We start from the raw sequence: 19,314 nt of genomic DNA, 5'->3' as shown, positions 1-19,314 counted from the left end.
GATGTAATTTTATACTTAAGAGTAAATTGCTTTGTGAAGAGAGGGCAAAAACGTCAACAAATTTTGAAATTAAAAAACAGAAAACGACCTTGCATTTGCAATTCCCAGATCAAAAACAGAAAATAGCTACTATTTAATTTCCAATTAACAAGTTTTAGGGTTTTGAATTTGATTTTCCTTTGACAATGGCTGCGATTTACAGTCTCTATATAATCAATAAATCGGGGGGTTTAATCTTCTATAAGGTATCACTAAGTTGAGATACTTCCTGTTTGTTTCTCGAGAATATTTACTCATTTTCTTTTGTTTTCTTTTTAAGGATTATGGATCAAAGGGACGCATGGATACGAATGATAGCTTGAGAGTAGCTAGTTTATGGTATTCGATGCACGCGATCTCACAGCAACTATTGCCTACCAATGGTTGTTCGGGAATTGAGCTACTTGAAGTTGATACATTTGATCTCCATTGTTTTCAATCCCTTACTGGTAAATTATATTTCCCGAAACATCAATTAGTATCATCTTGTTTTAATTTAATTACTGCGAAACTTTGAAGTGCGAAAGAAGAATGGAAAAAACTGATTTATAGATCTGATTTTCCCACTAAGTTGATAAGTTGTAGAAATTCGTGCAGCCATTGTTTGAATGCTTGGAAATGAAATTCGCTCCCCCCCCCTCTTTTTTTTTTCTTTTCTAAAACATGGAATTAGGAATTCATATTAAGATAATGAAAATCTGTGAAATTTGCTCAAGACCATAGTGTACTAGAAATGTTGCCAATTAAATACTCCGTAAGTTAATGCTTTTCGAGTAATTGTTTATTCTTCAACTCGAAGAAAGGATATTAAAATGGAAAGAAATTCATTCACTGATTGTGGCATTAATCTTTGTTGCTCAGACTATTTATTTTTCTTAAAGTACCCACGTCCTAAGCATTTTCGAACATAGGTATTAGGTTATGATTTCAAGCGCTTTGAAAAAAAGGAACCCATCTTGTTAGAAAGCCAATTGAGCTTTAGCTCAGTTGGTATTGTTGTTATTGCAACAATCAAGAGGACATAAGTTTAAATACGCTTAAGCTCGTATTTTTCTTTGGTTTAAGAATTTGGGGAGATTTATTGGTGAAAAAAGGCATTGTATCAAATATATATGTTAAAAGGATAAAGAATAAAATGATAAGCATGCTGTAGAGAAAACTAAAGAAAGACATCTATATCAAAAGATGTTGGATTGAACTCTAATATTTAGAGATTGTATTTTCAGAAAATTGGCATATTTGAAGACTTGATCACTTGTTTCTCTTTGTTGGTACGGATTATGTCTTGAAGAACCCCTTCTATGAGATAGAGATGCCTATACGTTGTGAACTCTTTGACATCAACCTGACAATGGCAATACAAAAGGATCGTGTTGCGCTGTTGGGACGATGAAACTGTCCTTGAACTGGCACCAAATCAAATTCCCACCTCCGATATTTGTACATTTTCGATGCCCAACTGCTTTCTAGTTTGAATCAGCTATGTTAATGTTATGTCTATTAGACCCCGCTCTCAATTCATGAATGCCTTTGTGATTTACAGCATTGTTCAACTTAGAAAATGTCTCGTGTTTTGATCAAAGTGGTAGGAAAGTGCATCATCATAACATTATAGTTTAAGCCTCCATCTTTGTTGCATGAAAAGCAATCTTCAATAGGAGAGCAACCCTTCACCTATAGATCTTGATTAAGGACTTCATCTTTTTAGAAATATTAATGCCCTCTCTTATTGCAATATAATGTACTTCAAGTTGTGAGATGATGGGGCCAAAGCAATTTGTATTATTCTTGAGTCTGTCACTACAGAATTGTAGTAAAATGTACCTTTCCTATGTGCTCTTAGCATTACCCTGTTTTTACACAATGTTAGGACCATTTCAACCCATCACAATATACTGTTTTATGTCCTTTTCAATGCACATAAATGAAGGCATTATAGGTTGGTAATACGGACCATCCTTTCATTATTTTCACTTCCACCATTAAATCAAAAAGCAAAAGGTCTTCTTTCCTTAGGTTTTGATTTCCATCCAAAAACCACACTCCTCAACGCCCCACCAATCACTCATTCAAATAGAAGTTTTGTGAGGGTGGGATCTTACAATCCTGCATAAAAATCTCAAGATATCATTGATATCCGGTTCTTCCTTTGAAAATGCAACGTGCTTTATCATTGCATCATACAATTTTTAAATAGAAATATCTTTCATGTCCATTTTATGATCCATAAAAATTAATCTTTTTGAAGTTCGTGATTGTTTGAACCTGAATTCTTCTTTTAAAAGTACAATGTGCTTTCTCATTACACTCAGTGCTTTTTAAATGAAGATATCTTTTTATATTCGTTTTATACTTTATAAAGATTAATCCTTTAAGATTTTGTGAATGTTTGAACTTAAATTTTTCCCTTAAAAGTGCAATGGTGCAATACTTGTTCCAAACATCTTTAGTCAAAGAGAAAGGAACTGCCATTCTTTCAATAGAAAACAAACTTTCTTAAATATCATAATACATTCTGACATAGCAGAAAAGCCACATTACACATAATTAAGAACCAAATCCTCATGAAGATTTGCTGATACATACTAAAGTAATAGAATTTATTTAGTTAAAATGACAAAGGCCACTCTGCTTCTCTTTGTTGTTCACTTCCCGCAAGTGCAAGGGTTGCATTTGCAGTTGTCTCCACACGGGCATCCACCCTCAACCCCAACTCCCATCTCAGATCCCTCAAAGTGCCTGCATGCATTCAAAAACACAAATCAAAATCTTTGTAATAAAAAAAAGAAAAACAAAACATAACTTTACCCTGTTTTTATCTGTCAATGTATTTTGGAGGTCTCTATATTATATGGACTTGATCAAATTAGTCCCTCTACTATTAAATGATCAATCAATTTAGTTCATGTACTATTAAAAAGAATCAAATAATTTCAAATTAAAATATAGTTAAATTTATTGTTTAAAAAATATCATTTATTGTTTAACAAAATTAATATTTTTAAATGAAATCTTTTATTTAGAATTGAACTAAAATTGAAAAAAAATAATTTTCACCATATTTTTGATATAGTAAATCTTAACTCTATTACATTTAGACTTACTAGATTGATCTATTTTATAATAGAGGGATTAATTTAATCCAATCCCTATAATATAGGTACCTCCCAGGTACTTTAAACATTTTTTATCTCTATGTGATACTTACATTTTCTGAGTTGCCACACCAAGAACAATAGTCTCAGTTGTAGTCTTCTCTATTATGTCAGGGAACATACTGCATCTGCAATATCATCAATGGCAAAAAAATAAACTTTAAAATAGACCCTTTTAAAGGAAAACGAAAATTTCTGAACTCAGTGGTTTAAACTTGGTTGAAATATGCCATAGGTTCCTATACTATTCAAAAATTTAAAATTTAGTCCCTGTACTTTTATTTTTAGGAATTTAATCCCTCTACTTTTAAGATTTTAAAATTCATGTCCAATTATTAACACTATCCAATTTATTTTGCTAAATTCAAGTTGATTACAATGTCATTTTCTTAGTTGCATAATTTTAACAGTGTTAAACAGTTGGACTTGAATTTTGAAATCTAAAAAGTATAAGAAAAATTTCTAAAAATAAAAGTACAGAGGCTGAATTTCAAATTTACAAAAAGTACAGGGACTTATGGCATATTTTAACCCTTATACTTTAAAGAGAGAAATTGATTATTACCCGTTACAGCCACTGCCACACTTGCAATCAGCGCCGCAGCCACATTTTCCTGAACAGCAAGACATTTTCAGTTTTGTTGTGAGAAAATTGAAACTGGAAAGATTTTCTTGTTGTAAATAGGATATGTTGTGAAGGAAAAATGGCCTTTGAATTTATAGGCCAGGAGAGACGAGGGATCTTTAATGTCAACCGTCCACGTGTCTTGATTTGGCAGTGATTTGCACTCGCCTTGATTGCGAGTGGAAGAAGAAAAACTTATCCGTTGAACGTAAGTGGAATGTAGTAGGGGAGGTAAGGTGAAGACGAAATGAAACACAAAGGTACATCTATCGCTGAATGAGGCTGAATAAGTCTTTATTTTAGTCGGTTTGAGTATTGTTGTCAATATAAGAAAACATAAGTTTAGCCAAAAATTAGAAGTCAAGACAGGGGATTAGCATTGACTTCGGGTCCCCTAAACTTCAATTTTTATAAAATCATAAATTAATATAATGGTAAAATTGCACTTTTATCTTTTCATAATGTTTTATTCATTTTTGCCCCCTTAAAACAGTTTTCCAATTTCGTCCCTGCAAGGACATAGAAACCAAAATAGCCATCATAATTTTTAAAGGAAATAAAAATGAAGTGTTAGCATCACCACTGATCTCATAAAAAGCAGAAAGCAAAGTGACAACGAATAAATTTTATATTAAAAATAAACTAAAAAAGTTTTTACTTAAATAAGTTTAGATGCTAATGTAGATTATATTCTTGATTCTCTTATGCACCTTTAGTAAAAGTACTTTATTTTTGGCAAAATGGATGGTCGAGGCTTCTCTTCTGCTCTGTCTTTTCTTCAAAACTTCTTTTTTTTTCCTTTTCCCAAAATGCAATCATGTTGCTAGAACTTTCAAACCACCATTGATGGTTCTCATTATATCTTCCTTTTCAAAAATGGTTAAACTGATTAAATCGAAATGAATGAAATCGGAACAATTAGATTTTAGCATAAATAAACCGGTTTCAACAGTTTAGTTGCTTGGTTTTCGGTTTTAAATTTGCAAGCCAAATGAATCTATTAAATTTATAATGGGATGAAACTCAAAACTATACATGAACTTTAGTCTAATGTGTAATTTTATACATGAGGTTTTTATTTGATTCGAATATCACAAATTATTAACACAATTATTGATATAACATCATTTTTAGTTTATATATTGCATACAAAAACCAAGCTCAAATAATCAAATATTCAATACCTGGGGCGGCACTAAAATGAAAAATTTTGTTTTTTAGCCCCTCTAAAATCCAAAGATATAAATTAATAAATGGTGAAATTGCATTTTGATCTTTTTAAAATGATAAGAATTTTTAATTTAGTATAGGGACTAAATTGATCAATTTGATTCATTAATATAAGGACTGAATTGATTCATTTGATAATAGTGGGACTAATTTGATCCAGTCCTTATGATACAGGGACCTTCCCGATACTTTAACCTATATTAAAACAAGTATTAATTACACAATCAAATCAAGTTTACAAAATTTCTTTTAACACTTGAGGCCATCATGTTGATGAACAAATTTCCTCCAAAAGATCATTGAAAATTTGCTCTTCAACCTCAAGACCTAAACATTCATGTTCAAATTGCAAACTCATCCACCCATCATTCCTCATTAGATCCCTACTCGCGACATAATCCAACGGTTTATCGTACCCAGTTTTGAAGCTCAAATACCAACTTATCGTCTCCCACACTTTCTCAAGCACATGTTGTCCCATAGGCATCGGATGAATGTGACATAATTGAGACAAAACTCGAGGGTAATAGTTATACGATCGTTCATAAACATCGATGAGGACCTCGTTGGTTAAATCGAACAATAGTGGGTGATTACAATAACTGACTTCTTCGTCTTCCATGGAACAATTGGGGTCACATATAATGCAGCCTTTAACTTCCTCGTACATCATGGGATCTAATGGTTGCTGGTCCGCATGCCATGCGCCGAGCGCTTCGGTTCCGCTAAATCCAGATAATTCGAGCACATCTTTCACGTATGTGAATTCGTGTTTGTTATGTATGTCTAACTCCTTTAAAGGTTCGAATTTCTTGAACTTGTATATGCCTACATCGGCAACCGTAGGGGTAATATCCTTGATTTTGGGTTGCAAGTCCAGTGTAAACTCGACTTCGTCTTTGGGAAGATCAAAGCTTTGCTTCAGCTCGATATCCGGTTCTAACCATCAACCATTCACAATTCATAAGGGAAATGTATAATTTTGAAATAAAAGTATCATAGAGGCTTCTGTATTAAAAGTTAAATTTCATTTTATCCACTCAATTAAAAAAATAGGTAAATTAGTCCCTCCACTTTAGTTCAAAGAGCATATTAGTTTTTTATGTTAAAAATTTCATCAATCTGTACAGTTAAAAATTGGCGTGGCTAACAGAATAACCAGGCAGTGAAACATAACATGTTACGTGTCCATCATGTTGACGTACAATGACTGGTTGTGAATAATAAAATTGGATGAAATTTTTAACAGAAGAACTAATTTGCTCTTTGGTTTAACGTAAATAAACTAATTTACCCATTTTTTGAATAAAGAAAACAAAATGTAATCCGACTGAGTAATGTTCAATAGGACATGATAATATACCTTGTAATTTGGAACTTTCTACTGGTTCTTCCAGCTCTGTAATAGTCATGATTACGGGTTTACTGTCCGGTTCGATTTGTGTAACATCATCCTTTACGATCATCGAGTTCTCCAGTTCATCACCGGCTTTTTCCGCTTGAGATATCGGCTTTGAAGATATTGGAAATCCTTCCCTAACACCTATCGAACTATCTTTGTACTCAGCTTTTCCGAGTGTTTCTACTTCCGAGCTATACCCCAAAGACTCCGAAACTTTAGTTGGGACCTCGGAAGCCAATGCTTCATAGAGATAAGCTGAAGAATATAATTCGGGTGATGAAAGGAACCTTCTCATGTGCTTTTTCATAGTCCTACCACTCGAATCGATCGGTTCATCTCGTTTTTCATCCCTTTTCGACATGCTTTCCTCTCTACCTTCTTTATTAAAGCTAGATTCATAAAGCTGCGTGTACTTGTCGATAGCCTCGTTAAAAGATGTCCGTCTTTCAAGCCGCATACTTCCCCGTCGAGCCAAAGACGAAGAGAAAACCTTTCGTAACCGTGACGGCTCCTTGAAATGATCAACAATGTCCTTTGTCAAGTCCTTTGAAAACCCTTTTTGATGTGGGATTTTATGAAGAACAGCATCCATTGCTATCCTACGCCTCTCTTTTTTTCTCTCTTGTATTACATGTTTTATATTTTCTCTAAGGCTTTTAAACCTCTTCTTCACCATTTCGGATCGGTTCATCGCCGAACTCGAACCCATATCAGCCATTTCACCCTTTGTTTGGTTCAAATTATGTATCCCTTCAGCTCTATGATCAGCAGCTATCAGTGGCATTGATTTCCTACCTATATCTTCACCGGTTCCATCACGGTTCGAACTTTCCCCACACTGTTTCGACCCAGTTGAACCACTCGAACCCAATCCCTCCATTTGTGGCATCCCCATTTTAGCACTAATTGCTAAATGTTTATGAAAATGGTGAGCCAAAGGTGAATCAGGATCTTGTAATACTGTCAATAAAAACCCTTGGTTCATTTTAATTATATCTAAAGCATCCATTAAATACTTAGATTCATACCCTGGACCAATATCTTTGCCATGTTCTTCCAATGCTTTCTTCTTCGCTTCGAGTTCTTCGGGCGATAAAACCGCACTTTCGAGCAACTTCTTCATGTTTTGTCCTTCGACCCAACCTTTCCCGACACCATGTTCTTCGTCGGTTTCGTCACTCGTAACATGTTCTTCTGTGGATTTCGACACGGTTTGATCCTCGGAACCGCTTTCGTAACATATACCTTTGTTCTTGTCGGATGTTCGGGGACTACCTTGTTCTGTTTCGGGGAGAAGATCATCGATATGAGCATCGACATGTTGGTCCGTATCAGATTTAGTTTGTATAGGGTACGTCGAACATCGTTGATGCTTGCCTCGGCCTTTCCTTTTCGCTACTTCTTCGGTTATAAGTGCTTTTAATCGTGATTTCACTGAGGTTTTAGATCCTGTGCTGGTTTGTTTCTTCTTTCCTTCAACCTGCAATTTTCAAATTAAGCTTTAGGGATCTAATTAAAATTTTCAAAAACTTTAAGGGTTTAATTAATTTTTTTAAAAATTTGAAGGGCTAAATAAGAATTTCTAAAATTTACAAGTCTTAATTAAAATTTTCAAAAATTTTAGGAGGCTTAATGAAAATTTTAATTAAATCCACTTAACTGATAGTCTTTGATAAGAGACGAAGCCAAAGGAGAAAGCAAGGGCCTTGGTTTCTTGGTCAAATGAAAAAATATCATTGGTAGTCCCTCTAAAGCATTAGTTATTCACTTTAAGTCTTTTAATCATTCAAATATAATCTAAGCCCTTTTAGAATAAATTTTTAGCTTTGACCCCCTTAAAATTTTAAAATTTTATCTCGCCCCTTAAGCAAAATCCTCAAAAATGGTAAAAATTCATTTTAGTCCCTCTAAATTTTATGAAATTATAAGTTTATACAATAGTAAAATTGCACTTTAGCCTCCTTAATATGATAAAATTTCAGTTTAAACCCTTTTAAAGTTCTAAAACAATAAGTTAATACAATGATAAAATTGTAATTTGATCCCTTAACAGTTTAAAATTTAAATTTAGCCTCCTAACTTCGTTAACTCACCTTAGCGTTCGCTGCTTCACCTTTCTTGTGTTTTGACGTATCCTCAACATTTCCATTTGAGCCTTCTACTGCTTCATCTTTTGCATTTTCATCCCCTATGATATGAATGAACCATAAAACCTAGTTAGCATATACGGTTTGTCGGATAATTTTCGGGTTTTGATCAAAACCGACTCGCCTAAAGCTTACCGGTGCCTTGTTTCTTGTTCAAAATCCGTTTCTTAATGAAGCGCCGATTCCAATGATGGTATTTAAGCACATGAAAAATGCCCCACATGCATCTAGGATTATGACTTTGTGGTATCGACATGTTTGAGCTGTTGGTTCGCAAGTTCTTCCCCATTGCTTGCTGATTTGTTTGCTTTTTACTCGACTTCTTTGGCAACGATTTTACGAGCTTTTTGACGTTCCTGATCTTTTCAATCCATCGAGGACGAGTTATTCTGCAAGCAGGGGTGAATTCAGGAATTGTGTGATGACCCGAGATAAAATTAAAAAAAAAAAAGTGGGTTGAAGCTAAAAGCTTTGTATCAAAATGACTTGAATTGAACTTTTAACTTTAACAAGGACCAAAAAAGTAAAATTTCCATTTAATGAAGAGATTAAAAGGGATTACATTGAATTATAATATTTGGAAGGGACTAAAGTTGTTAACCAAAGGGCATGCTATGCGGGAAGGAGAAAATTCTAGGTTTTTCGGTACCCCATTTTTGTAGCCAACAAGAGCTAAAAATTTTGTATTAAAATGGCTTAAATTGAAAATCTCATTTTTGGAGAATAATTTTCACTTAACAAGGAGGCAAAAAAAGGTTACATTAAATTATTATATTTAAAAGGGACTGAAATTGCAATTTTATCATTTAATCAAAGGAGAAAATTCTTGGTTTTCGGGTACCCAAATTTTCTGGCCAACCAAATCTACAAATTTTGTATTAAAATGGTTTAAATCGAAATTTTCAACTTTTGAGAAAGGCCACTTTTCATCTAACAATGAGGCAAGAAAAGGGTTACATTAAATTATTGTATTTGGAAGGGACTAAAATCAAAATTTTACCATTTAACTAAAGCGGCGCTATGCCCTTGTCGAGTCAGTACCCAAATTTTCTGAAATTTTATATTAAAATGGCTTAAATCGAAATGTTTTGAGGAAGGCCAAAAATGAAAGATTTCCATTTAACAAAGAGGCAAAAGAGTGTTACATTAAATTATTTGTATATGAAAGGGACTAAATTTGCAGTTTTACCAAAGAGAAAAATCTGGGTTTTCCAATACCCAACTTTTCCAGCCAGCCAAACAAAAAACATTAGCAAGGGAAAAAGAAACAGAAACAGAAATAATCATTTCATGAAACTAAAATATACCTTTTGATAAGAGAATCATATAATAAACAAAACAAGCATTTGTTTTTCATCATCAGCCATGGTTCTATGAATTCAATAACAGGGAAAAAGGAACTTTTTGTGATTGCATGTTTGGTTAGAAGGAAAATAAGAGAAAAAAGAAAAGAAAAGAAGGAAAGAAAATGAAGGAAATAAAAAGAAGAGATTCAAAGAATTTAAGGCAGCAATGTCGGGGGAAGTTTGTTTTAGTTTTTACGACTGTCTGGTTCTTAATTAAAAGTTTCTCCTTTTTATTAGTTTTCTACTTTTGGATCGTTCTTCTAACTAACTTAACTGCCAAACTTGCTTTTTTTTGGTAAATTACACTCAAAGTCATTAAACTTCAAACAATTACGAAATAGTCATTGAACTATCTGAAAGTTTTCATTTAAGTCACTAGGCTATTATAATCGTTGTTGTGTGGCCTTTTTTTTTTCTGCACCAATTGAAAACTTTCATTCTCTTTCTCTTTTACAGTTTAATTTTTTTCACGAAACAACTTTGAAAGTCACAAATCTACAAACCAAAATCCAAATGTTTTTCTTTTCTGATCTTCGATATTCACCGTCAGGTCAACTTAGATCTAAGATATGTTCTTCTACTTGTTAACAGATATTGATCCATCGTACCCATCGTCGCTTGAGGTTCGCTAACTGGACTTAAAAAAACACTTAGTAGTCTAGTGACTTAAATGACCATTTTATAAGCTTTTGGAGTAGACACAATATTTAATTATGGTGATTAAAAAATGAAAACTTATTAAAATTAAGTAACTAGAATGAGTGTACATCAACATTGTTGAACCCTGATTAACGACGAGTCAGTGGACGTTAAAATGCAAAACAGTTTGTAATGATAGTGCCCTTGATTAATGGTGTAGTTTACCCAATATTAAAACTTAGTATTAATAATTCGGATTAAACATTTAGTTCACTTAATTAATCTTAACTGAATTGAATTAACCAAAAATCGTAAAAATATATTTTTATTGAATTTTAATTCAATTTAAAAAATTAAATTTGGATTTAGACTCATTCAAGTCGGTATTCTTCTTTTACAAATTAAAAAATATTGTTGTTCAAAAATTAAATAAAATTAAATAATTAAATTCATGCCTAAAAGAACTCTTACTGTGTATATATATTATACCATATTCCCTTTTTCGTATTTTAAAGATGACGACAATGAGAAGTACAAAACTCTAACATCTTTGCGATATAAAATTTCATTGATAGCAGAATGTCCACCAACATCAAAATAAAACCGTTGCTGCCACCACCCCCGTTAAGTTATTGCGTTGTGACACTTGCATCCCGAACTTCAAACCTAACGCGGCTCGCATACCCCCCAATGTGGTACTGAATTTTTCTGGGAGAGGTCATGAACTTCTTTGCTTCCTCCTAGGATTTCGCCAAAAATGTAGTGTTTAATTTTTTTTATATATAAAAAATTTATATTCCTTATATATACTGCAAAATTCAACTTCGTATGTCGAATTCTAAGACTGTTATCGTTAAAAAGGATGATGAGGACGATCGATACAAAACTCCGACATCTCCAGGACATAGAATATTGGTGATGATGGAATACCCGTCAACACCGAAAGGTCCAAAACAGAAACTAAAACGATCAATTTTGTCATCACTGCCACTAATTTATTACTCTAATGCACCATGTGGACAAGAGGTGATCATGGGTCAGGTCTAGACAAAATTTTAGGCCCGTTTTCTAGGCCCGGCCCGACCCGAAATATGGGCTTAAAAATTTGTCCAAGCCGGGCCCGGCCCATATTAAATATACATTTAATTAAAAATAAAAAATATATATTTAATATATAATTCGGGCCAGGCCCGAGCCAAAAAAGTTTTACCCGAGGCCCGGCCCATTTCTAAACGGGCCTCTTTTTTTGCCCAAACTCATATTTTGGGCCTATATTTTTACCCGAACCCTCCTATTTTTTAGACGGGCCGTCAGGTCGGGCCGGGTAGCCCAACCCATGATCACCTCTATGTTGGACTCGCGATTGTAACACAGCTCGCGCATGTTGTTTTTTGGTACGACTAGATTTCTTGAGTTTTTTTTTTTACACAATGCCTAAAACTACCTATAGCTGCTCCCCAATCCATAATAAGAGAACAATGCACTTAAGCGCACTCAAACCGACATTCTTTTGCATTGACAACAATACTCGTGCCAATTAAGTTAAGACTCAATCGGCGAAGCAACATCATATTAATATTGTTGATATAAATACCATTGTTCACTTTGAATTGTTTATTTCTTAAATGTTGTAACTTATTAAAACATTTTAACATCGTTTGAGGGTTCTCAAAACTCTTGTTCAGGTCGGAGATAAAACCTCCATCGAAGATAATTTTCAAATTACATAAATACTAGAATAGTTTGTCATAACATAAAAACTAACATTAAAGGACAAATCTCAAAACTATACATAAACTTTGTTTTAACATACAATTTTATTGTAACACCCTTTAACCCTAAACCATCGCTGGAACAGGGTTACGGAGCATTACCGGATATATCAGATAACTTATAACTAGTTCACAATTAAATAACAGATATAGCATACTTGTATCAAATATGTCATATTGGTTCCATTTCATACTTATAACCAATATAAACATCATTCTACAACCGTAATAACAAAACTTTTATACTTAACCTATACATCACCTAGGTACATGCCACATTATCAAACAAAGGTACATCACTAAAATTTCTCTGAGGTCGGGACTACTTTGGATGCTGGACCGAACACTAGATTTCTACTAACCTGCGCACGGAAACAACCGTACGCTGAGCATGGGAATACTCAGTGGTATTACTATAATTCAAATTAATAACATTAATCGATAAATTATATACATTTAATTTATGTCTATAATTATTCATTAATTATCTCGTACATAAAACCAACTTGATAATTAATAACAATAAGCAATATTTCAATTCTTGTATTTAATTGTATTCATACCTTATTTCACTATCTCAATTCTATTGGATTTTTCAACATCTCATTCTAGTAACTCATTCCAATTTATACAAATTCAATCACTTTATCAACTCATTCATTATCATTTCTATTTATATTCATTTTATACTTTTAATCTTTTAATAATCAAATTAAACGTTTAAACCAACATGTTTCAATAATAATAATAACTAATTTTATAAAATTTTATTCAAATTAACTCATACACTATTTTTTTATTATTATTTCAATTTATACCATTAATCTTTCAATAAACATTTCATATATTAAATCAACTTGTTTCAACAACAACAATAATAATAATAACTATCTTTCAATTCGATTCGTTCATTTTTAAATCAATTTACACAGATAATCTTTTAACACTCAATTTATACATTAAATCCATAAATAAATTTCAATAACTTGTATTCAATTAAATTCACATATAATTTCACTATTCAAATCATTTAATTTTCACTTCTCATTTTTCAACAAAAGCTATTTCAAATTGCTTTTCTTCATTTAGATTTTACATCATCTCTTACTACCAAAACCATTTCATGAATTATATCATTATCTATTTCTTGAACCCATGGTTCATACATTTCATTTTCTATATCTCAATTTAATCTTTCTTTTCGATTCATATTCAAGATCATTCAATAAAATTTATATTATCAAAATTATTCATTCACCCCTATTAACTTGACTCGGACTCTGACTGATACGCGGATTCCACCCAATCACACCAGAATATCCAACCAAAACACACCTGAAATAAATATAAATCCTCCATAACACACCCAATATATCATATCCTCCCAAACACACCAATAAGGCATTAAATGCCTCTTCGGATAAACCGAAGCATATAATAACATAATCATCTTCTCGGCCGAGCTACAAATCTCCTCATCACATCACAAATCCTATGGCATGCCATTTGTATCCAATCTAGTCCGATAAGTTAATAGGGTATTCGAATCACATTTCAATTCAATCACTTTCTCATATTTTCAATTCCAATTTAATCGCAATTTAATTCAATACATTTTTCATCTTCCAATCAGTATACCATCAAATGCTCATACATATTCATACTTCATTTAATTTCATTCAATTCACATACGATTCAATATCATTTAATTCAATATCAATATTCACCTTATTTTTATTTACTAAACATATTATTCAAAATTCAATAATTGCTATTAATAAATTCAATATCAATACGTATTTATCATTCAATTCAATCATGATACTTACTTCAATTTGCTTATCATGTATATTAATTTAAATTTTAACAATTAATAATTAAATTCGAATTATGGTAATACTAACCGTAAATTTTCTCGAGTCACTCCTTGATCACCTTCCCCTTTCCTTTCTCGGCAATGACTCTTGCACGATATTAGCTACGTAATTAAACAATTAAAAATTATTAATACACAATTTCATTAAAATATTTCCATTTATACCTAAACTTTACCTAAATTCTAATTTAATCCCTTATCAATACTAATTTTATTTTCCCAATCTAACTCCATATGCTCTCTTAATTCTTACTATAAATTCACTTTAACTCTTCATTTTCACCATAAATCCTTAATTTCGAAATTCTCTCAATTTAGTCCCTATTAATTCAAAGCCTATAATTTATTTTACAAATCAACCTTTTACTAACTTTTAACTTGAAATTTAATCAATTTAACCCCTAATTCTTTCATTTATTCAACATAATCAATGTCTAGAAATATAATAACTTCTCAAATTTCAACATAAATCCAATAATACTTTGTTCTAGAATACCAAAAACTAAAAAAATTATAAGAAAATGACTTAATTTGACTTACCAATTAAGCTTGAAAGCTTGAAATCCCAAATTTTCTTCCTTTCCTTCCCTTTTTTTTGTCTTTTTCTTTCCTTCTCTGTTTCGTTTGCCTATTCTGTTTCTATTCCTCTTTTTCCATCTTTTATTTCTTTTATTTAATTAGTTTAATATAATAACAATAAAATAATAATATAAAATTACTTACTTAAATAATAAGTAAATATGTAATCATTACTAATATGTATGTATTTCATTCTTCCACATGTCATCATATACACCATGCATTTGTCAACAATTTTATTTATTTGAAATATAATAATATAATATAATTAATATAATTTACAATATAATAATATAATAATATACTTAAAAAAAATCTCAGATTTTTACCATGCATGTGCCGCCTCATTTATGGGGCTTGGCATATTTACCTATTTAGTCCTTTTAACTTTTCTTTAATCTATAATTAAACTTTTACCCTTGTTGCAATTTTGTCCTTTTTAATCAATTAATCATCGAAACATTAAAATTTCTTAACGAAACTTTAATACTACCCTAATGACACTCCTTAAATATTTATAAAAATATTTACAACTCAGTTTATAGTATCGAGGTCTCGATACCTCGTTTTTGACCCAATTTACCTAGTAATTTCTTTTAAATCACAAAATTCACTCATTCAAAAATATTTCTAAAATCACGCTGAACTTATAATTATTAATTAATAAATTTTTCTAACGTTTTCATCAGATTTAGTGATATCAAATCACTATTCTGACACTACTGAAAATTGGGCTGTTACATTTATACATAAAATTTTGATTTGATTCAATTCTCATATATTATTAATACAATTACTGATATAGAATCATGTTATGTTTATAAATTGATGCATTTATTTCTTCTAACGTATACATTTGAACCATAATCAAAATTTTACGTGTATAATTGCACCAAATTGAAATTCATATATAATTTTAAGGACAAATATCTCAAAACTATACATGAACTTTTAAACATAAAATTAAAAAGATGACTAAAATTCTAATAAAAAATATACATCTAAAAAATACAATGCACGTTGTACTCTCAAAAGAGAGCTTGAGTTCGACCCGCAAACTCTAGACGGTAAAACATATATTGCTATCTTATGTATTAAAACGTGTCGAAAATAAATTATATGATTATAAATTAATATGGGTGGCCATAAATTATTATTTTTATATAATACAAGTTTAAACTCACACACCTACGTAAATACACACTTCACTCGTGTACAAGTAGAGGTGTTTGGGTCGGACCTATTTCTTTTTTTACCATTTTTTTAGCTTTTTAGCTTTTTTTTTATTTAAAAAAAAGGTATCTTTTGTCCCCCATCCTTCTATGTTTTACAAAAATGACTTCAATCTCCTTAGAAAGTGCAATGAGGTTTAGGTTAAACCTAAGAATGAATTTAAATAATTTTTTAACCGTGAAAGGATTATAGAGGTTTTTATATTAACAGTTAAATTGTATGTTATTCTGTTAATTTTTTTAATAACAACGAGGTTTTATTATTGTTGTTAAAGATGAAACCTTAAAATTTTGGTATTAGAGATTTGATTCTCACTTTATATAAATTAAGTGCAAGTTGCGTAGGTTATTTATAGTTATTCTTATTTGATGTTAGATATATTCCAATTATTAAATATTTGATTGTGATTTGTATTATGGAGATCCTCGTAATAGAAGTCGGATTGTATTTTGGTTCTTCCACTCAAAAAAATATGCAAATTTGTCATTTTTGTTAAAAATTTCATCCATTTGTACTATTAAAAACTAGTGTGATTAACAAAATAATAATTAGATCATTCTGATATATAAATATCAGTCTTTAACGGTAGAAATTGATGAAACTTTAATAAAAGGATTGATTTGCTCATTTTTTTTAGTAGAGAGAGCAAAATACAATTCAATTCTTAGTACAAGGACCTTCATAATACTTTTATGTTTATCCAAATATATATTATTTTGGGATATTTAAGAAAAAAATGAGGGGTATTTTGGTGAAATAGGAAAGGGTCTGCCATGCCATGGAGCCAAGAGCCTGGGACCTGAGCCCTTGGTCCCTCTTTTGTTACAGTGCCATGTTTTCTCCTTTCACTCGCCCCGGGACAAAATATTCCTCTTTCTCTTATGTCCCCTTCTATAGGTAAGAACATGTCTTGATCAAAATGCTACAACATTTGTCCCTTTCTCTTTTTTCTCTCTCAATTTTGAGTTTCAAATGTGAAAAAAAAAACCCTCCTCTTTGGGTTTTGCATTAAAGAACCAACCTTTCACCCTCCATTAATTTTCTCTTTTGCATTTTTCAAGTGAAAAATCTGATGGCACAAAGGGTATACTAATTTCATTCTTCTGTGTTTTATTTTATGCTTTTTTCATTTGTTTTTACAATATATATATATTTGTAAATGCAGGAGGAACAAGGGTGGCCATTAGGGCTGGAGCCATTGAATGCAAGGATTGGGTTGGTGAGGAACCATGAATTCTCTGGTTCCATTTCCTTCACCACTTTGCTCACTGCTTCTTCCCCTACTTCTTGTTTTTCTTCTTCTTCGGACCTTGATACTGAGGTTAGTATTTCGATTTTGACCTGATTTTCATATATATATATATATAAAGGATATATGAATGAAGAGCCATTTATGATAAAGATTTTCATTTAGTTCCCACTAGATTGGGTAAGAAACCAGCAAAAAGGAAGATGCGAGGAAGCTGTTGGATTGGATCCTTTAGCTGATTGATCAATGCCTAAGTGGGATCACTTTGGGGGTCCCTCGTGCATTTATATGAAACCATCTTTACATTTCCCTCTCATGTATGCATATGTGGTTCAAAAGTAGGTCAAATAGTAGCTTAAATGTGCAATATATGCCTATTTTTTTAATTGATTAAATAGTTTTTTTTCAAGATTTAAGGAAATAGACTGATTTTAGAGAGAATGTGCGAAAACACGTCCAACTGGGTGAGTTTTCCGCTGACATGTCGGGAAAACACATTCAGCTGAAAGCGTTTTCTGAAAAACTCGTTCACTTAGGCGCACTTTCTTTAATATATCAGTAGAAAGCTTGTCCAGCTGGAAGAGCTTTCCTGTAGACTGTGCAAAAAACTCATTCAACCGGACGCGCTTTCACATACCCCTACAATCAACCTATTTTTGTAAATTTTGTAAAGAACGACATATTTGATCAATTAAAAAAACTTGGCATATATTACCTATTTAGCTCAAATAGAAGCATTATCCCGAAGTTTAAAATTAGAAATTTTGTATTAAAAGAGTTGGAAATAAAATTATAATTTTTTAATATCTTAAAATTTTAGATTGAGTAGTAAAACAATAGTGATAGGGTGTTGAGATGTTTTATTTTTAAATTTTTAGATATTTTATATCTTAATTAAACTTTTATATTTTTTCCTTTTGCCCAAGATTGGGCTTATATATATAATATATTTTTTATTAATAATTTTAATTAAGTGTTTAATTCAGTTAATTAATTTTGAGTTGAATTTTGTATACTTTTATTTAGATTAAATTATTATTATTTAGATGTCAAAATGCAATTTTACCGATTATTCTCGAGTCGAGTAACATAAGATAATTTTTGGACTAATATTTGTAAATGATTTGATTTCAGTCCACTGGTTCTTTCTTCCATGACAAAAGCATACCCTTAGGGACTCTCATAGGACTTTCAAGCTTTCTAGAGCTATCAAGTAGATCATCAACAAGGCAAAGAACTACACAATCCTCAACAAACCATAACAATGGTTACAAATCCAGGCCATGGCCGTTCTCATTATGTCCGAAGCTAACCACCGATGCTGTTTACACCAGCAACAAATCTCGGTCCCTCGGACATTTCCTTGCAGTAGAAAGGCGAGCTGCGACGGGCAATATTGGCAGAAGGGATCGAATCAGTGTTGGAGATAGACCTGTCGGAGATTTATCACCGGTAATGCTTAATACAGAACAGAATTCACTCTTTGTCAGTGACCGGATTGCTCCTCGTATTGATGGTCGGAAACCTGCAGATAGGGGACTGTTGGAACATGGTCATGGCTATGGAGTTCCTTTATTGCTTTCATGTTTGTGCAGACAACTCATGAAATGAGAGCTTCTTCACTGACTTTTTAATGGACTCTTTCAAACAAATAATCGATTAAATTTTTAAATTTCAAATTAAATAATTTATTGAGTTGTTTGAATTAACTTGAATTAATATTTCGAGTTAGGGCGGATTTGAAAAATATAATTTAAAATACTCAAATAATTTAAATAATTATTTTAGAACTCAAGCGATAGGTTACTTAACCGAGAGGAAGTTTACTTATCCCAAGACCAAAATTCGATCCGCAAGTTTACTTTCAACTCTCTTAAGATTTACTTATTTATTTTAAGTATACTTTCAAGTCCCAAGTTAAATAAAATTTTATTATACTAAAATAAATTTATTTAATTTCCATTTGATAATTTTCTAATTTAAATTTGGTTGATAAAATAGAACTCATCAACTTGATTAATC

The 19,314-nt window shown here is 31.6% G+C and overlaps 3 protein-coding genes and 2 long non-coding RNA genes across 6 annotated transcripts; 2 read left to right on the top strand and 3 right to left on the bottom strand.

The window, feature by feature from the left end:
- The first annotated feature begins 97 nt into the window (after positions 1 to 97).
- Positions 98 to 2,624, top strand: LOC107898832 (uncharacterized). Of its 2 annotated transcripts, XR_001684502.2 has the most exons (3): positions 98 to 245; positions 320 to 488; positions 1,331 to 2,624. It is a non-coding gene; the product is annotated as an uncharacterized lncRNA (long non-coding RNA). The 2 variants fall into 2 exon arrangements; XR_001684501.2 differs by lacking the exon at positions 1,331 to 2,624 and having other exon boundaries at positions 320 to 754.
- On the bottom strand, positions 2,514 to 4,082 carry LOC107898831 (metallothionein-like protein type 2). Its single transcript, XM_016824385.2, has 3 exons — positions 3,760 to 4,082; positions 3,248 to 3,322; positions 2,514 to 2,778 (listed from the first exon to the last, which is right to left on the bottom strand). The coding sequence occupies exons 1-3, from the start codon at positions 3,822 to 3,824 to the stop codon at positions 2,685 to 2,687; spliced, it is 234 nt and encodes a 77-aa protein (XP_016679874.1). The 5' UTR covers positions 3,825 to 4,082; the 3' UTR covers positions 2,514 to 2,684.
- Positions 4,083 to 5,199: 1,117 nt separating this feature from the next.
- LOC107898829 (uncharacterized) lies at positions 5,200 to 10,062 on the bottom strand. Its single transcript, XM_016824383.2, has 5 exons — positions 9,906 to 10,062; positions 8,734 to 8,987; positions 8,545 to 8,639; positions 6,413 to 7,931; positions 5,200 to 5,988 (listed from the first exon to the last, which is right to left on the bottom strand). The coding sequence occupies exons 1-5, from the start codon at positions 9,956 to 9,958 to the stop codon at positions 5,315 to 5,317; spliced, it is 2,595 nt and encodes an 864-aa protein (XP_016679872.2). The 5' UTR covers positions 9,959 to 10,062; the 3' UTR covers positions 5,200 to 5,314.
- A 2,287-nt stretch (positions 10,063 to 12,349) lies between these two features.
- Positions 12,350 to 14,814, bottom strand: LOC121223580 (uncharacterized). Its single transcript, XR_005920894.1, has 3 exons — positions 14,772 to 14,814; positions 14,260 to 14,333; positions 12,350 to 12,717 (listed from the first exon to the last, which is right to left on the bottom strand). It is a non-coding gene; the product is annotated as an uncharacterized lncRNA (long non-coding RNA).
- Positions 14,815 to 16,955: 2,141 nt separating this feature from the next.
- Positions 16,956 to 18,971, top strand: LOC107898350 (uncharacterized protein At3g17950). Its single transcript, XM_016823859.2, has 3 exons — positions 16,956 to 17,127; positions 17,209 to 17,364; positions 18,427 to 18,971. The coding sequence occupies exons 1-3, from the start codon at positions 17,116 to 17,118 to the stop codon at positions 18,901 to 18,903; spliced, it is 645 nt and encodes a 214-aa protein (XP_016679348.1). The 5' UTR covers positions 16,956 to 17,115; the 3' UTR covers positions 18,904 to 18,971.
- Positions 18,972 to 19,314: the final 343 nt, after the last annotated feature.

Source organism: Gossypium hirsutum, chromosome D11, assembly GCF_007990345.1.
Source record: "Gossypium hirsutum isolate 1008001.06 chromosome D11, Gossypium_hirsutum_v2.1, whole genome shotgun sequence".
NCBI lineage: Eukaryota > Viridiplantae > Streptophyta > Magnoliopsida > Malvales > Malvaceae > Gossypium > Gossypium hirsutum.
Note: the sequence above shows the minus strand (reverse complement) of the source record. Positions and strands in the feature narration are given on the sequence as shown.